At 36.2% G+C, this 21,196-nt stretch overlaps 1 protein-coding gene across 2 annotated transcripts in view; it reads left to right on the forward strand.

The window, feature by feature from the left end:
* Positions 1-553: 553 nt before the first annotated feature.
* MNS1 (meiosis specific nuclear structural 1) overlaps positions 554-21,196 on the forward strand; it is a 32,502-nt gene continuing 11,859 nt past the window's right edge. Inside the window, exons 1-5 of one of the 2 annotated variants that reach the window (XM_033107089.1) lie at positions 554-661; positions 1,417-1,638; positions 10,866-10,993; positions 17,245-17,347; positions 19,960-20,189. In XM_033107089.1, the coding sequence (XP_032962980.1) occupies positions 659-661; positions 1,417-1,638; positions 10,866-10,993; positions 17,245-17,347; positions 19,960-20,189 (686 nt within the window). In that variant the 5' untranslated portion in view covers positions 554-658. Of the gene's footprint in view, positions 677-1,416; positions 1,639-10,865; positions 10,994-17,244; positions 17,348-19,959; positions 20,190-21,196 lie in introns of both variants that reach the window. The other variant, XM_033107088.1, reaches the window with a different exon arrangement.

A 21,196-nucleotide genomic window follows, 5' to 3' on the forward strand; every position in this document is an offset into this window, starting at 1 on the left:
GAATAAATCAGACCAACATCCTGCTATCATCTGTCCTCTCATTGGCACCTGGACCATGTATTTCACAGCAAAAGATCCACGTGGTCTATACATTTTATTCCCAAAGTTTACCAAAAGCTTCTGTGGGAGGTGAGAAGGCTCCAGCATGCAAGTGTTTCACAATTACCCAGCAAGGGGGACAGTGATTGTGCCTCCCACTGCTGAAGACAAAGGCAATCGTCAACACAGGCAGAACAGGTAAGCACTGAGAGAGTACAGGATGTTCTGTGCGTGGAAAGTGACTGTAGTCTCATGTACTAGAAAGGAATTTGTGTATTTCTGTGTAAACCGTTTCCACAGACCTCAACCCTACCAGAGTCTATCCGCCTGAGGGACATCTTGAGCTCCCTAATACACTGCAAAGGGATTGCATCAGGACATAAAATTTGAACTTCCCGCTCGTCTCCTTTAGTTGTAAAGAAATAGCCTCCCCGCCAGCCCCCCAAGAAGCTCATGGCCTATTGGATCTTGTTTGTCCAATGGGAGGCTGCGCCTTTGTCGGGCTGACGGCGCCACCGCGGCCGTTGCCGGGAAACACTGTAGACGCCAAAGAGCTCAGTAGGCCTTTGCGTTTGCGGCCGGAGGTGGTAGCAGGAGAGAAGCGTTTTTCTCCGCCAAGATGGTGAGCCGATTGGAGGTCTCGAAACAATTTGTTTATCTATTGATTGAATTGTAGTTTAGAGTCAGCCTGCTTCTCAAAAAGGATTTGAAGTGCCAAACCTGAGAATTAGTGGGAAACTTGTATTTGCTTTCATAGGCCTCAGGTGCTTAAGGGACGCTCTTGGTGGCTTCCAGCCTTTGTTGCCTTTCCCCCACACTATTAGATCTGCCTACTAAAAATCTTATTTCGCATATTTCAGGAAATTTAGGAAAAGATGTAAAAAACAATGAACAAATGAGTGGAAATAAAAGTCCAGGACAGTGAATGATTTAAGTAGCAGCGGGTTGACCTGACGGGCATCTGAACAGAGCTTTATGGCCGAGGTGGGGGTTGTAGGGTGGGAGGAGGAGAGGAGTTCCCTGGATAAAGAGCTGGTCTGTGAGAGCTCGACTGCACGTCTTGAATACTAGTGCTGTTATTTATTAGCTGAGGAACCTTGGGTAAATTTGCTTTTACTTTTCACGCCTCATCTATAAGATGGGTAAAAATAATATTCCCTACTTCCCTGATATAACAATATATTTATCTACCATGTTTACTCATTTATTAGGTATATTTCTCCGAATTTAGGAAGGAAGCCAAAGGCCCTTCTTTTATTAGTTACTTATCTTTGTATCATTTGTTACTGGCGCCTATATCAATATGTTTTTAAAAATCAGACTTTAGAATACCAAAATATGCATACTTTTATTTTATTTTTATTTTTTGCATTATAGGCTTCCAAAGGGGGAACCTGGAGTCTCAGTGAAAGGCATCAGAAGTTAGTAGGTAAAAACTACTGCACAAAATTGCATATTGAGGCACTGAAAAAGATAGAGAATCAAGTCAAGAACCAAATGGTGCAGAATCAAATTGATGACCGAGTTGAGCGCAAGAGATTCCTCAGATTATTACAGAATGAACAATTTGAGTTGGATATGGAAGAAGCCATTCAAAAGGTAAGTTTTACTATTCATTCTTACATCATTTTTTTCTTCATTTGCTCCTTGGAAATGATGAAAGCCAACTACTATGCTGGAGTGAGTAAATAGACAATGACATCATCAGTCAAAGGATACCTCATTGTAAGTCAGCCCAGTGTAGTGTTTAAGAGCTGGGATTTTGGAGCTAAACTGTCTTTGAATCCTAGTTCTGGTATATATTAGTTGTAGAACCTTGAGTGGGCAGCTTTTACTTTTTATGCCTCATCTACAAAGTGGTAATAATAATAGTACCTACTTCATAGGATTTTTTAAAATAATTAATGAGTTAATATATGCAAAGCTCTTGGAATAGTCATTGGAACAGAGTAAGCACTCAGGTGTTTTTTTCCCATAAATACAAAATCCATAATTATTAACTTCCACAGTTTTGTTTATGTAAGTACAATTCAGTTGCTTTCCATAAAATTCTAAAGGCAAAAATTTAAGAATAGCTTTTAAAAAAATTTATTGAGTTTAAACATGTATATTATTAATGGGTAGAAAATGAGCACTTATGAATTTACTCATATTTTTGATTTTTGAAATACTGCCTTAAAGATTTCAGGTACAATTTATATGTATATAATTCCTAAAATATGGAGATAATTTTTCAGTGGAGATTTCTAAATATTTAAAAGGATGAGGGTGGTAGAAAAAAGGAAACTGGTATGAAATGAGTTCTTGTAAATGTTAAAAAGGTGTTTTGTTATTTCAGTATTTTTTGAGTACCTTCTGTGTGTTCAACATTTTGTAGAAAGTTGTGGGGAGTTGCTAACACAAGTTTTAAAAGTGGTATTTATCCCTGTTAGTTCCAAATTCCAGAAGCTTAGACATGTTTTTTTAATCTTGAGTAAGATTCTAGGGATTTGACTTTTTTTCCTATTCTTTTCATTATTATTTTTTTTAATTTTAAAGACAATCCCAGTTATATGACTCTCCTGCATACTTCAATATGCATGTTATAAAATATTTTCTTACTAGTAGTAGCATAAGGAATGTCACTACCTTACCTAATAGAATTATAAATAACTTGTAGGTATCATTTAATACCATTTCATAATGAAATTTCCATAATTGTGTCAAAAATCTGCTTTTACGGTTGGTTGGTTTTAATCAAGATCTAAACAAGCTTCATACAATATTATTTGGTTGTTATGTCTATTAGGTCCGTCTTAATCTAAAACAGACCCTCCCTCATTCTTCATTTTTTTTTAACATCATATTTGTAATTTGTTAAACTAGGCCAATTGTTGTGTAGGCTTATCCCACATTCTGAATTTACCTGTTTGTGTCCTCATTGGTTCCTTTAATTTGTTCCACTATCTCTTAAATTTCCTCTAAATGGAAGTTAGCCCTAAAGGCATGATTAGATTTGTGTATAACATTTTTGGCGACGCCACAGAGGATGCTATCCTTGATGTTGTATCACATCAGCAGGCACATGACGTCTGGTTGTCCCACTTTCAGTGATCAGTGGGTTTAGTGAGATAGCCTGGCTCCTCCATTGTAAAGATCCCCATCAAACTTTCATCTGTGGCTTCACCAATGAATCTTTTCCTTCATCAGAGGTTGCAAAACACTGATTTTCTAATTTTGTTATTCCTTTCACATTTACCTGAAATTGCTCTGTAAAGAACGTTCCCTCATCAACCAAGGTTATTTAGTACTCTAAAATATAGTTCTTAAATATAGTTCTTACTGGAAAGGGAGATAGTTGATTTTCAGAGTAAAGAGTTGGTGCCCTAGTCACTTCTATTGGTATCTGCGTATGTTGTTTTTTAAAATTTTGTTTTCTTTAGTTTTTGACTTTCTGAAAAATTATCTTTATGGACTCATGGGTCTTTATATACTTGAATTAACTGCATTTGTTACTCTTTTGGATGTTCAAATTGTCCCATCTTTGGCCAGTGGATCCCCTTTTATTGTTTCTGTGTCCTTTTGACAAGACCTTAATCTGTGATAGTTTCCTTGCTTTTTGTCAGAACAAAATGTTCCAGGCTAGTGATAGTTAATTTTATGTGTCAACTTGACTAGGCCATGGAATGCCCAGATATGCGTCAAACACCCATTATTCTGGGTGTTTTGGGGTAAGATTAACATTTAAATCTGTAAACTGAGTAAAGCAGATTGCTCTCTCTAATGAGAGTGAGCCTTGCTCGTGCAATCAGTTGTAAGCCTGAGTAGAACAAAAAGGCCAAGTAAGAGGAAACTCCTCTTTCCTGACAGCCTTCCAGCTGGGACATCGGCTTTTTTCCTGCCTTCACACTTGAACTGAAACATCGACTCTTGTGAGTCTCAAGCCTGCCAGGAACTACACCGTTGGTTTTCGTGGTTCTCAATTCTTCAGACTTAGATTTGAACTAAACCATTGGCTCTTCTGAGTCTCTAGCTTTCCCACTCCCCTGCAGAACCTTGGGACTTGCCTGCCTCCATAATCACTTGAACCAATTCCTATCCGATTGGTTCTGTTTCTCGGGAAAACCGGGCCTAATGGAAGGCTCATCTTGTAAATTTCTTGCTTCACATCTGGAATCAACCATTGTACCAAGGAGCTCTGCTATCATTTAGTGGAAATAATATGTAGAGACAATTTGGGTACTAGATGTGCTTGTTATTCTTGGGTTATCATTAATTCCAGGTCTTTTTAGTAGATGGAACTTGGAAATATACATGTTTTTAACGTTTTATTTTGAGATAAATTTAGATTTATAGAAGAGTTACAAAAACAGTATAGGTAATTTCTGTATACCCTTCACCTGTCTTCCCTTTATGTTAACATCTTACATAGTTGTAGAACAATTATCAAAATGAAGAAATTAGCCTTGGTACAAAACTGTTAAGTACAGGATTTATTCAGATTTTAAACACCGATTTACATCCGTTTTTCCACTAATGTCTTTTTTCTGTTCCAGGATCAGAATTAGTTGTCATGTCTCCTTAGTGTCCTCCAACCTTAGTCTCTCCTTCAGTCTATGAGAGTTCCTCACTTTTTTCTGTCTTTTATGATCTTGACAATTTTAAAGACTACAGTTCATTTGTTATATTCGTTTTTTTGTTGCTCTATATCAATTTATCACAAATTTAGTGGCTTAAAACAACATCCATTGATTACCTCACAGTTTCTGTAGATCAGAAATCCAAATGTGGTGCAGCTGGGTTGTCTGCTCGGTCTCAAAGGGCTGAAATCAAGGTGTTGTCTGGAATGCATTCTCATCTGGATCTTGGAGTCCTCTTGGGGTTGGCAGAATTCATGCTCTGTAATTGTAAGACTGAGGCCCTCATCTCCCAGAGGTTGTTGACATCCCATGCCACACAATCCTGTCCAGAACATGGCAGTTTGCTCCCCTAAGGTCCAAAGGGCAGTGACTTCAGCTGCATCAGCTCACCTGGTTAGGTTAGGCCCACCCGGGGGAATCTCCCTTTTGATCAACTCAAAGTCAACTGACCGGGGCCTGTAATGGCCTTTTCGTGTATTATATTGATGTGTATTATTCTTGATTTTAACCTTGATCACTTGGTTAAGGTGGTATCTATCAGTATTCTCATCTATAAAGCTTTACACTTTAGAATTATTTTGTACTTTGTAAATACTAAATATTTTGAAGAAGACACTTTGAGACTATGCATATATCCTGTTTCCTGTTTAAATTTTTGTGCACTAATGTTAGCATTCATTGGTGAATCTTACCTTCCCAAATATTACTTTCAGGTTCTAAAGGTAATTTTTTATGTGCCTCATTCCTTCTTCATTTATTAATTGGAATTTTTCTATAAGAAAGAGTTGTCCTTTTTCCCCATATATTTATTCAGTTATTTATTTATATCAGTGTGGATTATTTGATATTTATTTTATACTTTTGGTTATAACCCAGTACTATTGTTCCTTATTTTGTTATTCCAGTTGTTCCAATGTTGCCTTTGGAAACTGTTTTCAAGTTGTCTTCTGTGTCCTTCTGACATCACGAGCTACTTTTTCTTTTCTTTTTTTTTTTTTGTTTATTTTGTTTTTGCATTTACTTGCCTTTTGGCACCTCAACATGTTCCAGGCTCAGCTTATTCTTGCCTTGCCTTGAGATCCACCATTTCTCTAAAGAGGCTTGGTTCCTTTTGTTGGAGAATGGTACTTAGAAATCAAGATCTGAATGATAGGTGTGCTCATTATTATTGGGGTTTTACTGCTCTACTCCCTCTAAGTGGAAAGAAATAGAAAATAATGCACACTAATTAATGCATATACGTAGATCTGTTTACTTTTGTGTCTACCTGTATATATTTATTAATAAAAAAACCTATGAGACTACATTGGTACTGCTGATTACAATCTGGCACCACAGTGGTCATTTTAGCCTTTTCTGTTTCCTTATTTGTAACTAGTTTCTCCAACAAAAAGAAAGCTGGCTGTCATTGTGTACAATATATTTACTTATTCTTTCCACCACATTATACAAATAAAGTAATTTCAGAATTGCTAACCTGCACTCCTGTGAACAAATTTACAATACAGATTTGAGTACAGTTCCTTTTTCTCTTTAGCCTTACAATATCTGGTCAGTTTTCCAAAGTTATGTCCACTCCTACCTGCATTGTGGTTATGATTGATTTTTAATACAGTTAATTTTTCATAGTCTGCATTCCATTGTTCCCCCACATCTGGTGTATTTCATTTAAAAAAAATTATGTTGAAATAATTACAGATCCTTGGGAAGTTACAAAGATAGTAGAGAGGTCTAGTTTCCCCCAGTGGTTACATCTTACGTAACTAGTACAATATTAAACCCTGGAAAACGACGTTGGTACAGTATGCTTATATGCTTCTGTGTCATTTCATCACGTGTGGATTTGTTCAGCTACCACCTCATTCAGGATACAGAGCCTGTTCCATCACCACCAAGACCTCATTCCCACTACCCCATTACAGTCACACTGCCATCAGTCCCCACTATGCCTGGCAACCACTAATTTGTTTGCCATCTCTATAATTTTCATATTTCAAGAATGTTGTATGAATGTAATCATGTTTATGACTCCATACACATGTGGAATCATATGTCTGTCATTTTGAGTAGGCTTTAACTCAGCATAATGCTCTTGAGATTCATCCATGTTGTTGGACGTATCAATAATTATTTTATTATTGGGCAGTAGTACATGGTATGGATGTACTGGTTGATTTTTGTTGTTAATTTTCATATTATAAAATTCATTCTTTGTGATATACAGTTCTATGGATTTTGACAAATGCATAGAGTTCTGTTTCTACCATCACAATGTCTTGCAAAACAATTCCATTACACCATAGTCCCCTCGTGTTGCCCCTTTATTGTCAGCTGCTCACTCCCCTATTCCTGGAAACCATTGATTTCTTTTTTGTCACAATAGGTTCACCTTTTCCATAGTATCACATAAATAGAATTATATGGGTTTGACTTCTTTCATTTAGCAAGACAAATTTAAGATTCCATGTTATTGCATGAGTCATTCCTTTTAACTGCTGAATGCTATCGTAGTTTTCCATTATATGGATATACCACAGTTTGTTTATCCATTCACAGGTTGAAGGAAATCTGAGTGATTTCCAGTTTTTGGCAATTATGAATAAAGCTACTGTAAACATTTGATTGCAAACATTTGTATGAACATACATTTTCATTTCTTTTGGGTAGAAATCTAGGAGTAGGATGGCTAGGTCATATAGAATGTGTATGTTTCATTTTATGAGAGACTGCCAAACTGCTTTCCAAAGTTGCTGCGCTGTTTTGCATTTCCTTAAGGAATGTGTAAGAATCCCAGTTGCTTTGTGTCCTCACCAGTATCTGCTATTGCTTTTTGTTCATTAAAAATTTTTAATGAGATAATTGTAGATTCATATGCTGTTGTAAGGAATAATAGAGAGATTGTATATTTCCTGTACTACATTTCTCCCAGTGGCAAATCTTACAAAGCTATAGTACAGTATCACAAACAAGGTATCAACAATGATACAATCCATCAATCATGTTCAGACATCCCCCGTTTTACCTGTGCCCATTTTTTAGTATTGTGTGTGTGTATTTAGTTCTGTACAATCTATCATGTATACGTTTGCATTTCCAGCACCCCAGTTAAGATACATAAGAGTTCCGTGACCAAAAGGATCCCTGATTTTGTCCTTTTATAAGCAAACTCATCTCTTCCTTGTCTGCCTCTACCTCATCCTTAACTCTGGCAACTGCTAATATAGTCTCCATTTCTATAATTTTGTCATTTTAAGAATGTTGTGTACACAACTCAATCAAAAGCCAAAAAGAAAAAAATTTAATGAGCAAAGTGTTTCAGTAGCCATTTCTCCAAAGAAGGTATACAAATGAGCAAGATGCACAAAAAAGATGCTCGGCATCATTAGTCATCAGAGATGCAAATCAAAACCACAATGAGATACCACTTCGGACCCACAAGGATTGTAATAATTTTTTAAAAAAATGAAAATAAGTGTTGGAAAAGATAGAGAGAACTTGGAACCCTTGTTTGTTACATTGAAATGTAAAATAATGTAGGGCTGTAGTGGCTGTGGAAAATAGTTTGGTAGTTCCTCAAAAAGCTGACATAGTTTCTGTATTATCCAACAATTCCACTCCTAACCATATGCCCAAGATAATGGAAAAACATATATACACATAGAAACTCACACACAAATACTCGTGGCAGCATTATTCATAATAGCCCCAAAGTGGAAACAGCCCAAATGCTCAGCAGCTGATGAATGGATAAACAAAATGTGTTGTATCTACACAATGGGATATTATACAGTCATACAAAGGAATGGATTACTGATATGTGTTACAACATGGGTGACCATGAAAGCATTATGCTATGTGAAAGAAGCCAAACACAAAAATGCCACATGTTGTATGATTTCCTTTAAATGAAATATCTAGAATAGGCAAATCCATAGGGATAGAAAGTAGATGAATGGTTCCCAGGGGTGGGGTATGAGGGGACTGGTGTGACTGCTCTCAGGTATGGGGGTTTCTTTTTGGAATGATGGATACATTCTGGAACATTGAAGACTTATGTCCACACAAAAACCTGCACGTGGATGTTTACAGCAGCTTTATTCATAATTGCCGAAACTTGGAAGCAACCGAGATGTCCTTCAGGAGGTGAACGGGTAAATAATCCAGACAATGGAAAATGCGTATTATTCAGTGCGAAAAAGAAGTGAGCTATTAAGCCATGAAAAGACATGGAGGAACCTTAAATGTATATTTACTAAATGGAAGAAGCAAATCTATAAAGGCTGCATACTGTATGATTTCAAGTATATGATATTCTGGAAAAGGCAAAACGATGGAGGTAGTAAAAAGATCAGTTATTGCCAGGGATTTCAGGGAGGAAGGGAACAATAGGCAGAGCACAGAGGAATTTTAGGGCAGGGAAATTACTCTGTATAGTGTAGTGGTAGATACGTATCATGATACAGTTCTAAAAACCATGTCATATACAATGCCAGCAATGAATCCTAATGTAAACATGTAGGTTTGCATATCCAGCACCACAGCCAAGCGTCCTGTGGACTTTGGGAGATGATCATGTGTCAGTGGAGCTTTACTGATTTTAACAAATGTCCCCCTCTGGTGGGGGGTGACGACAGAGAGGCTGATGGTGTGTGGGGGCGGGGGGTCAATGGAAACTCTGTGCTTCTCAATTTTGCTGTGAACCCAAAACTCCAGAAAACTAGTCTATTAAAAAAAAAAAATTCAGTTAGATAGTGGTGATGGCTGCACAACACTGGGAATATACTAATAACCATTGACTTGTGAATTGTGAAAGGTGAATTTTATGCTCTGAATATCTCGAGTTTAAAATAAAGAACACGTTCCAACATTATCTAAATGAGATCAAACAGTATGTAACCTTTTGGGGTTGGATTTTTTCCACTGAATAATTCCTAGAGATTCATTCAAGTTGTTGCTTGTATCAGTACTTCATTCCTTCTTGTTGCTGAGTAGTATTCTATGGTATGGCGGTACCACAGTTTTTTTGACCATTCATCTGTTGAAGGATTTCTAGTATTGGCTCTTTTAAATAAATCTGTAAACATTTGGGTATAGGTTTTTAAATAAACATGTTTTCATTTCTATGGGATAAATGCTTAAGAGTACAGTTGTTCAGTTATATGACAATTGCATATTGGCTTGGTAACAAATTACCAAACTATTTTCGAGAGTGACTGTATCGTTTTACATTCCCAGCAATGTGTGAACAGTGGAGTTTCTCACCAGCATCTGGTTTTGCCAGTGTTTTCTATTTTAGCCATTCCAATAGGTATGTAGTAATATATCACTGTAATTTCAACTTGCATTTCCTGGTGACTATTGATGTTGAACATTTATTCATGTGCTTATTCTTTCCTAAATACAGAATTTAATCAGCCTCTAGATCTTTCTACCATTTTACAGGAAACACAAAATGGAAACAAGTTAAATGATATCCTGGATATGCAATCAGTCAAATTGAGAATGTGGAACATTCTCTGGGAGTTAGGTCCTAATTTCTCCAATAAATCAATGGCTTGGAAGAAAAAAGAGTGTTTGTGTATGGGGGTTGGGGGTGACTATTGCAGAATAAGAGAGACTTAGGAGAAATGATAACTAGAAACAATATGTGGACCTTGTTTGGATTTTGATTTGACCAAAAAAAAAAAAAATATAGCATCTCTGAGACAAGTGGGGACACCTGAATATGGACAAGGTATTAGACCTTACTAAGGAATTATTGTTATTTAGATATGTTAATGGTATGGTTGTTAAAGGAAGAAATTCTTATTAGGTAGAGATCAATACTGAATTATATACATGGTAATGACATGTCTAGGATTTGTTTTAAAATACTCTACCAAAAAAAAAAAAAAAAAAAAACAAAGAAAAAGTAAGAGTGGAGTGGAAGAGTACAGAAAAAAGATTAGCAAAATATTGGTAATTGTTGAAGATGACTGATGGCTACCTGAGGGTGTACTTTAATAGTTTCTCACTATTGGATGTTTGAAATTTTCTATGATACTTGGAATATTTAGAAAAGTATTTATTGAATAGCGTGTATTTTAAAATAGTTGATTGTTGCTCTGAAGGCACTTGTCATTTTCTGTTACAAAAAAATTAAACCTAGATGAAAAATGAAATCTGATTCTGGAGGACATAACTAAAGTTATTTATTTTTTCATTCAGGCAGAAGAAAACAAAAGATTGAAGGAACTCCAGCTTGAACAAGAAGAAAAATTGGCTATGGAATTGGCAAAACTAAAACACGAAAGTTTAAAGGATGAAAAGATGAGGCAACAAGTTAGAGAAAACAGGTATCCTGGTTTCTATAAATTTCATTTAGTTAGTCTTTATCTTTAAACTTTTATGTAATGCTTAGCACCTAAGAGTGAAATGTCTTTCATCATTGCACTTAGCTAATATTTTGCCTGGAAATATTTGTTGCTTTTTATGACACGTATATATATTCATTTGTGAGAAGAATTGTGTTCTTGGAAGTTAATACTTAAGGTGAAAAAAAAATCAATTTCCTTTGCTCTTTCCTCTAAACATAATTTTTAAAGTGACCTCTTATAAAAAATAGACTCATGAATCCTGTTCTTAAGAGAAACCTTAGGTGATACCTCATTTAATTTTATATCCTTAAGTAAATTTTCTACAGTATTTCTGGAAAGTGGCTGGTCAGCTGTGGTCAACACCTCTAGGTGACTGTGATAGGAACTTCCTTTTTCATTCAGCCCTAACATGAATAATCTTTTCCCCCTGTTGTCTCAAAGTAAAATTCCCTGTAACATCCATGCATTTATCTCAGTTCTGCTATTTGATGAAAAAAAAAACCCACCCAAATTTAGTTCTTCTGTATGACATCCTTTCGTATTTATGAATCCATTAAATGTTTTCTTCTAACTTAAATATCCCTCATTCCTTCCTTTATTTGTTCACCATTCGGGTTCTCTCTGTAGATCTATTTAGATTACGGTGGTCCTTAACAATATGTTGCCCCCACAATTTCTTTCTTTATATCATTGTACTTCAGGGTACTGCTTCGTACCCCTAGTAGTGGGACTGTTAACCCACATTGTTGTAGAATATGTTCTTAATGTCATTGCCTAAAATCGAATTACTTTTTAGAGGCAGCCATGTCATCCTGTTGTTTAAAACTCAGGGCTAACTAAATGCCCATTCTGTACTTGTATAGTTGAATACATTGGAAAGTTATTTTGATAGTTACGTTTTATTTTAACTGAGCAGGGCTTTGCAGAATCTGATATGACCCTTGGGTGAGCTTCAGGGATTTTTAGACTCATTAAATTATACTGGGGGTGTCAAAAAAATGTATACACATGACTTTGTTATCAGTATATATTATTACAATTTTAATACAGTTGTTTCCTTTCTTAAAATGTGTATATATTTTTTTGGCACCCTCTGTATTTATATGTTCGGCAAATATACCCATGTGTATTTTTCTAGGTCCACAACTTCTCTGAATCAAATTCTCTGAGGGATTAATTCATAAAAAAAAGATTTAGAATTACTGTTAATATCTTCATGTTGTTCTAGTCTCAAACTATCTTTTTGGACCTTAATTTGCCAATCATTGTTAGCTGTCACTCATGGTTTTATATTATCAGAAGGTGAAATATTTCACCCTGTCTGTCTAATTCACTGATACAAGAATTAAATAGAGAAGCTTTCCATTTCTAGCAGTTGTAGACTAGGTGATTCAGATAAATGCTCCCATTGAGAACAGACTATCTGGAGAAAGTATAAAAGTAAGGTCTGGGAGAGGAAGGAAACCAGAATGGAGAGCCTGGCATTTATAGCTGCATTTCTCCTGTAGATTTCTGATGATTCCAGAAATATGGTTGAGAGTTAAGTGAAGCAGAGTTTGGCCAATAAGCATATGGCCAGGGGTTTTACATCATTCTACAAGTTGTACGCTTCAGATTTGTGCACTTCAGTGTTTGTTTTTGTGTATGTATGTATGGGTCTTGTTTTTTTGTATCTATTTATCCACTTTATGTCTTTTGATTGGAGCATTTAGTTCATTTACATTGAAAGTAATTATTGATAGGTATATAGTTATTGCCATTTTATTGTTTTCTGACTGTTTTTATAGTTCTTCTCTGTTCTTTATTCTCTTGCCCTCTTCTCTTGTATGTTGATGACTTTCTATAATGTTGTGTTTGGATGCTTTTCTCATTATTTCTTGTGTATCTCTTGTAGATTTTTCATTTGTGGTTACCATGGGCTTCATATATACCAGCTATGTTTTATAGCAGTCTCGTTTAAATTGATGGTTGCTTAATTTTGAACACACTGACAGTTTTTACTCACTCCCTTCATGTTTGTTGTCTTTTTTTTTTACCTTAGTGTGTGTATGTGTGTATCCCTTCATTTATTGTTGAATTACACATGATCTTCCTACTTCTGCTTTTTACTCTTTGTACTGGGTTTATAGTTGATTGATCCACTCTTATTGTTTGCCTTTCTCAATGAGAATATTTTTCTTTTCTATATTTTCTTATTGATATTTGTGATCTTTTTTATTTTTAAAGAAGTGTCTTTAATATTTCGTGTAATACTGGTTTAGTGGTGCTGACCTCCTTTAGCTTTTTCTTGTCTGGGAAGCTCTTTATTTTTCCTTGGATTCTAAATGATAGCCTTGCTCAGTACAGTAATCTTGATTGTAGGTCTTACTTTTCATCACTTTGAATATTTCATGACAATCCCTTCTGGCCTGCAATTTCCTGTTGAGAAATCAGCTGACAGTCTTGCGGGAGCTCCCTTGTGTGCTTTTCTCTTGCTACTTTTAAGATTCTCTCTTTGTCTTTAACCTTTGGCATTTTAATTATGATGTGTCTTGTTGTGGACTTCTTTGGGTTCATCTTGTTTGCTGTGCTTCCTAGACTTGTATATCTCTTTCTGTCTCCAGGTTAGGGAAGTTTTCCATCATTATTTCTTCAAATGAGGTTTCAATTCTTTGTTCTCTCTTTTCTCCTTCTGAAGTCCCTATGATGCAAATGTTAGTATGCTTGATGTTGTCCCAGAGGTCCCTTATACTATCTTCATTATTTTTTAATTCTTTTTATATGTTGTTGTTCAATTGGGTGTTTTCTGCTACCTTCTCTCCAGATCGTTGATTTGATGCTGTGCTTCATCTAATCTGCTCTTATGTTTTCTAACTCCTTTTTTTGGTGTCGAAGTTGTCACTGAGTTCATCTATCCTTCCCCTAAGTTCACCGAGCATCCTTATAAACAGTGTTTTGAACTCTGTATCTGGTAGATTGCTTGTCTCCGTTTCATTTAGTTCTTTTTCTGGATTTTTGCCCTGTTCTTTCATTTGGAACATGTTTCTTTTTCTCCTCATTTTGGCTGACTCCCTGTGTTTGTTTCTATGTATTAGGTAGAGCTGCTATGTCTCCCAGTCTTGTCAAAGTGACCTTATGTAGTAAGTGTGTTGTGGGGCCCAGTGGTACAGTCCACAGCATGAGCCAATACAGGCTGCTTGTATGGGAAAGCTGCTAGAAGAGGTTTGGGCACCACATGTCAGTTGAGTCGGGCAGGATCTCAGGGAATCATCAGGACAGTGCCAACAGTGTTAGCGGGGTTAATGGAGACTTAGATATGGTGCCTGTCGGCTGGGTGGAAGGAGCACTCAGCAAAGGAACAACAGCTTCTTTCCCTGGAGAAAGCTGCCCTTACCCCGCCCTTCCAGGCCTTGTCCTGATGTCAGTCAATTTAGTTCCTCCCCATGTGTGCATTGTGCTTTTTGAACTGCTGCTCCTGCGCTGAAGCCCAGAGCAAGTGAGTCTGGGAGCGAGTGAGTCTGTGAGCGAGTCTGTGAGCGAGCGAGTTTGTGTGTGGGCTCCTTAAGCAGAATCCTTTGGTGTCCAGCTGTCCTCCTCCTCATGTGGATGCAGTTCCCACTGGTTTTCACAGCCAGTTGTTATGGGGACTCCTCTTCCCAGCACTGGTGCCTGGGTTAGCGAGTCTGGTGTGGGGCTGGGACTGCTCACTCCTCAGGCGGAACCTTGCAGCTGAGGTATCCCTTCTGATTCTGAACTGCCACACGTGGGTGTGGGGCCAGATGATCCATGTTTCCACCCCTCCTACCAGTCTTGATGTGGCTTCTTTATGTCCTTAGTTATAGGAATTTTGTTCAGCTAGTTGTCAAGTAGGTGGTTCTCAATTATCGTTCTCTAATTTAGTTGTAATTTTGATATGGTTGTGGGAGGAGGCGAGCACAGCGTTTACCTACTCTGCCATTTTGACCTGAAGTCTCCTAAGAAAGTCTTTATGAAGACCAAAATTAGAGACTTCTTCTCCAGAATATAAATACTTATTTTAAAGCTATAATAATTAAGATAGTGTCGTTTTAGTACAGGATAAACAAATGGATCAATGGAATAGAATAGAGCAGCTCTTCCAAACCAGAAAATTTAGCCCTAATGACCTAAGGCATCCATTATATGTAATGAGTTAACTTAACCTTCTACGGATCTGAAATAATACCAGCGACATACAATCATTGAAAAAATTTTTAAAAATACAATTACTCAATTTTCTGTGAGGCTTAATACTCTTATGGAACCCCAGTTTAGGAAAGTTGGGATTGAAAATCCAAAAACAGTTCCATGCATGTATGCACACTTACTTTATGATAAAACTGATACTGCAAAGCATTCAGAAATATAAAGTGGTACTGGATCAATTATATATCCGTATGGAAGAATATGAAGTTGGTTTCTATCTCACACCACACACAAAAATCAATTCCTGAAGAGTTGTAGTCTAAAAATGAATGGTGAAACAAAGCTTTGAGAAACTAATATAAGAAAATATCTTTATGTCTGTGGGGTGGGCATCATTTATGAAAACATGACACAAAAGTCATTGACAATGATGAAAAAGACTGGTGAATTAGAATACTTCTTTTCATTTAATCACTATGAGAGTAACCACAGACTGGAAAGAGATATTTGCAATGCATATAACCAAGAGATTTGTATCCATGATATATAAATAACTTTTATGCAACAATAAGTAGACAATCCAGTGTAAAAAGGGACAAAAAATATTGAACAACAGCTTCACAGAAGGGATATAAATGACTCACAATATATGAAAAGGTCTCAGTTCCATTAGTAATAGGGAAACGTAACTTCAAACCCCAATCATGTATTACACACCCACAAAAGTGGTTAAAATTTAAAAGAATGCCTAGCCTAAAAAGTGTTACTGAGGATGTGTAGCAGTGGAAACATTTTGGGACTCTTTATGAGAATATAAATCTGTACAAATCATTGGAAAACCAGCATTATTACTAAATTTGAACATAGTCTACCTTGTGACTCAGAAATTTCACTTCTATAGAAATGTGTGCACTTGTCCTTCAAATGAATGTCATTTATTTGCACATTGGCTATTTGAAATTTGAGGCAATATTATAAATTGGTAGAGGCAATATTATAAATTGTGATTGGGTTGTACATTGGCTCACAATCATTAATACCCAACTCCAAAAAAACCCTTGTAAATGTATCTCAGCCTTTTAGTAGAGTAAAATATATAGACTAACCTAGAAATGTAATCCTCATTTATAATATTTTTATGAAAGAGGACAATTCTCTGCCATACACCTTTGCACGTACAGCAGTAAAGGCAAGGACGTAATCCTAACACCAGGGCTATCTCTCTTCCTTACTCCTTACGACTCTCTCTTCGTAGATATGGGGTACTTGTAAGTTGAGTTTCTAATTAGGTAAGTCCCTCTGTGTTTCTGTAAGAATTCAGAAGTACATCTAGGTGACATATTAGGACCCTTCCAACTCAGAATTCTCATATTCTGTCACATTTAGAATTATGACTGGCATATTAAAATGAAGTTTTGTATAGCATATTGTTTTCATTAAGATTAAGAAAATGATAGATTCAAAAGTAATTCAGAGATGATCTGAGCTCAATTCCCATTTTTAAGCAGGTAAGTAAACAAGCCCAGAGAAGAGAAGCAAACTTTCCTGTGGTCACTCCCTCTTCATCATCATCAAAAAATAATTACCATTTATAGAGTGTTAGTGTTTACTGTGTAAAAGATTCTTTTCTAAGCTCTTTATGCACAATTAACTAATTTAATTCCCACAACTACCCCTTTCACAGATAGTAAAATCAAGGAACAAAATTTAAGTAACTTGCTTAGGTTTAAACCCCACCACTACAGTTCTTTTAGCTTGATAGTATTAGTAGCTGGACAAAAATTTTAACTAATATTGATGAAGCACCTTCTCAGAGCCAGGCACTGGCAAAAAGACTCTTAGTGATGATTATTGAAAATAAAAGGGTTGGTTTGTCTAAAAAATTAATTACAATGTCCCATTTCACATGCATTCTGATTTTTCTTTCGATGAATGGAGAAAGGGATATTTTCTCAAAATATTTAAATAATAATGTAAATATGTTTTACACATGTAGAAAGAATTTTAAATTTCAAATATAGATTATTTTTAAAATAGTAAGAGCAATATGGTCCTCAAATTTAAATTTCTGTCTTTTTTAAAAACAGTATTGAGCTCAGAGAATTGGAGAAGAAATTAAAAGCAGCTTACATGAATAAAGAAAGGGCAGCTCAGATTGCTGAAAAGGATGCCATTAAATACGAGCAAATGGTAATCATGTTTCTACTCATTATGTTTTCTGTATTTTTAGCATCATTTAGAAAAGTAAGAACGTTTTGAAAATTGTTGCATTTATAAAGAATTTACACTGCTAGATTTCTCAAATGCTTTTATACCTTTCAGATAGATCCTTAATGTATAGGAAATGATGGATTATTTACTATTGAGCCTTGTTTAATATTAGAGCCTTTCAGAGACACAAAGTATTGGGTTGCTGCTTCAAATGAGTGGCTGTATTCAGTAACTCCAGCATTCTTTATGGTCTTTGACAAACCAATACAGTACAAGTTGTTACTAATTTTTTAATTTTTTAAAGTGTCCTAAAAAATAAACTATTTTATAATTTTAGATAGCAAACTTTTTTGTTTTATAAACAGCAATCTCTTCTTATCATGTTTCCCTCTATTTTATGCCCTTTTCTAACTCCTGACATACTGCCAACTTCAGGGCAAGAGTTACTCATGGGTGAGGGCGTTTCAGACACACTCACCAGTGGTTATACAATATAATACAAAATAGGGTTTACTGAGTTAACACTTACAAGCAGGTGCACGTCATCACTTGAGCTCTCATTGTCACAAAGAAAGGCTAAACATAGATGAAAAGGCCTGATTGCAATATTACACAGCTTTTAAGTTCCTTTCTCTCATTTCTCTACTATTATATAGAGCATTTTGGTGGTAGAGTTCCCTCTCTCCCAGATCCCTTTCAAAAGATGTCATACAGCTATTAAAGAAAAAGGTAGAGGTCAATGTTCTGGCTTTTAAAGTTCGACAGAATATATTATAGGTTAAAAGGAAAGTTGCAGAAAAATCAAGTTAGAGAATAATACATATTGTAGACCATTTTTATTTTAAAAGCCTGTACATTCTATATGTATGTGGATATCAACATACATGTGTGCATATATATATACACGTGTTGTATACAGCAACACATGCTCATACATATTTACAATTAGAGGGGTGATATAAAATATTTAACTGGTGCACTGCAATATAGGCATCAAATAAGAGCAGTGCTGACAGTGTGTGTGTGTGTGTATGTGCGCGCGTGTGTGTTAGGAAACATCTGGAGAGTTACACAGCCTGCTGTTAACAGTGATGGCCTGTGCTTGGCACGTGGTAGGAAAGGGTGAGACTTCATTCCCTCAGCCATATAGTTCTACCCTTTCCAAAATACAGTGGAACATAAACAATATATTGTTTGGCCAGTAGTTTGCAGTTTTAATTGCCCTGATAATTGAGGTTGCTCAGGGCAATTGTAGACATTTTAATCTGGTTCATGAAAGAATTGCTATTTTCTAAAGAAAATTGATCCACAAAAAATAAAGTCAAATACCCCTAGGACTTGACTAGGTGTCGGGATATCTAGGGTCTAATTTTGGCTCAGTCTTTCTATGCCTTAGTTGTTTTTTTTTAATCTGTGAAATGAGAATGTTGTCTTTCTGTAAGTGTGTGGTAATCTATAATACATGTTTTTGGCATTTTATATATTTTTGAATAACCTAGTACAACATATGCTAAGAAAACAGAATTTTAATCAAGTCATATTAACAGCATTTATGTTAAAGGCATTGGTTAGATCAGGAACGGCATTTAACATTTGTATTTGAATTTGTTTCTTTTATGTTTGATGCTGCTAACCATTTGAGCATCAAACCAGTTGGGATGTGATCACAATGGTAAAGGGTAATTTTTAAAATTGCCCCAATATATTTAAGTTAAAACTTACATTTTGTTAAATGACTTCAAAATGCTCAAAACAAATAAGGGGTTTAACCCATTCAAGAAGCAAGACTGTCTCTCACGCAGAAGGATTGGTGTTGAATGAGGGAAATAAAAGCTGCAGAAAACAAACAGTGACATATGTGACCCTTTTAAGTTAAGGTGATTGCAAAGAGCCTTTAATAAATGAGCAAAGGGAGACTTCAAAGGCCAGCGGCAGGGGAGAAGGTTTCAGCTGGGAGAAACTTGTTGCGCAGAGTGATTTCATAGCAGCCCTGTATGAAAACAGGGCAGGCACGCCTCATTTTACTGTGCTTTGTTTCAGTGTGCTCCACACATACTGTGTTTTTTACAGATTGGAGGCAACACCCTCCACCAGCAAAAAGATCACCACTCACTTTATGGCGATACTTGCTTTCTTACGTGGTCTGGAACTGAACCTGCAGTGTCTCTGAGGTCTGCCTGTACTCTCCTTACTCCAGATAGCAGCTGATACACAATAGAGATAAAAATTGTGAAAACTGCCAACGTTAAATAGAATAAAAAATACAAGAAAAAGATGACTACTGCTTTGACAGTTAACATAGTTATTAATAAAGTACTTCTAATTTTACTTACTGTTTTTCAAAGATTGACGTATTAATTCTCCTTATTATGCATTGTCCTGAGAGCTACTTGAAGGAATAAGAAAGCCTCGTTAGGGTCTGACTTGTCATTCAAACGCTTCAGGTGACTGTGACTTACCATTGCTTTTTACCTGGACAGATGAAAATATTTCTGTAACAGGCTTTACAATATTCAGTTACATCTGTTTAATAGTCTATCATACTATGCTCAGATTTGAAAATGGAATGATGAATTTTGTTTCAATAACAGAAACGTGATGCTGAAATAGCCAAAACCATGATGGAAGAACACGAGAGAATGATAAAGGAAGAGAATGCTGCAGAGGACAGACGAAATAAATTGAAAGTACAATACTATCTTGACTTAGAGAAACAACTTGAAGAAGAAGAAAAGAAAAAGCAGGAAGCTTATGAGCAATTGCTGAAAGAGAAACTCATGATTGATGAAATTGTTAGGAAAATCTATGAAGAAGATCAATTGTAAGTTAATCCCAACTTTCTTACATACCTAAAGATTTACAGAGCGCTCTCTCTCTCGCTCTCTCTCTCTCTCTCTCTCTCTCTCTCACTCACAGCCAGAAGATGACTGTCTGTAAGCCAGAAAGAGAGTCCTGCCTTGAATAAACCATGCTGGCACTCTGACCTTGGGTTTCCCAAAGGCCACCCAGTCTATGGTATTTTGTTACAATACACCAAGCAGACTAAGACATGAGGCAAGTGCTGTAGGATTATAGGCAAAGAAGAAGAAACTTGGGGGCGGTAAAATAACTCACACAAGGTCATTTTTGTAGTGAACAGGGATAAACACATGACAACTGATTCTAGTGTCCATACACCAAACCACCACATAAACTGCCTCCTCTCAGCTCTCAGAAAGCCAGGCACAAAAACAAAACCAACCTTTCCTTGAAAAATGGACAGTTCGTATATGAAGCTGTGAAACCGTCAGGTCAACCTGGAACTCAGGACACCCCTCTCGTTAGTGCTGGACTGAGGCCAACATCACAGTGATCACGAAAACGTCCAGGACATAACAGTTCAAAGGCTTTATGTGTATTACCCATCTGACAAGACTCTATCCCTTTGTTAATTATTGTACTTCATTTTAAAATGATGCTTTGTTTTTCATAGGAACTGTATGGATAACGACTTGACCTTTTCATTCACTCAGTGTCAATTATGTACTAGGCTGGAAGTGAATGACTATTTTACCTTCAGATACTCATTCTTTTTCATTCATTTTTTTCAACCCAGACTTTAGTACCCACTCTGTGTCAGGCACACTTTACGGCACTGGGGAAATACTGATGAACAAAATAAATAAAGGTACCTCTCCTCATAGAATTTACATTCTGGTGGCAGGGGACTGGTAAGAAACAAATAATCAAGTAAGTCGATACTTAAGATAGGTTCCGATAATGAGAAATGTTACGGAGAAAATAAAATAGAGACCAAATACATATATTTACATTAAACTGATCTCAGGG

This window comes from Rhinolophus ferrumequinum, chromosome 6 (assembly GCF_004115265.2).
Source record: "Rhinolophus ferrumequinum isolate MPI-CBG mRhiFer1 chromosome 6, mRhiFer1_v1.p, whole genome shotgun sequence".
NCBI lineage: Eukaryota > Metazoa > Chordata > Mammalia > Chiroptera > Rhinolophidae > Rhinolophus > Rhinolophus ferrumequinum.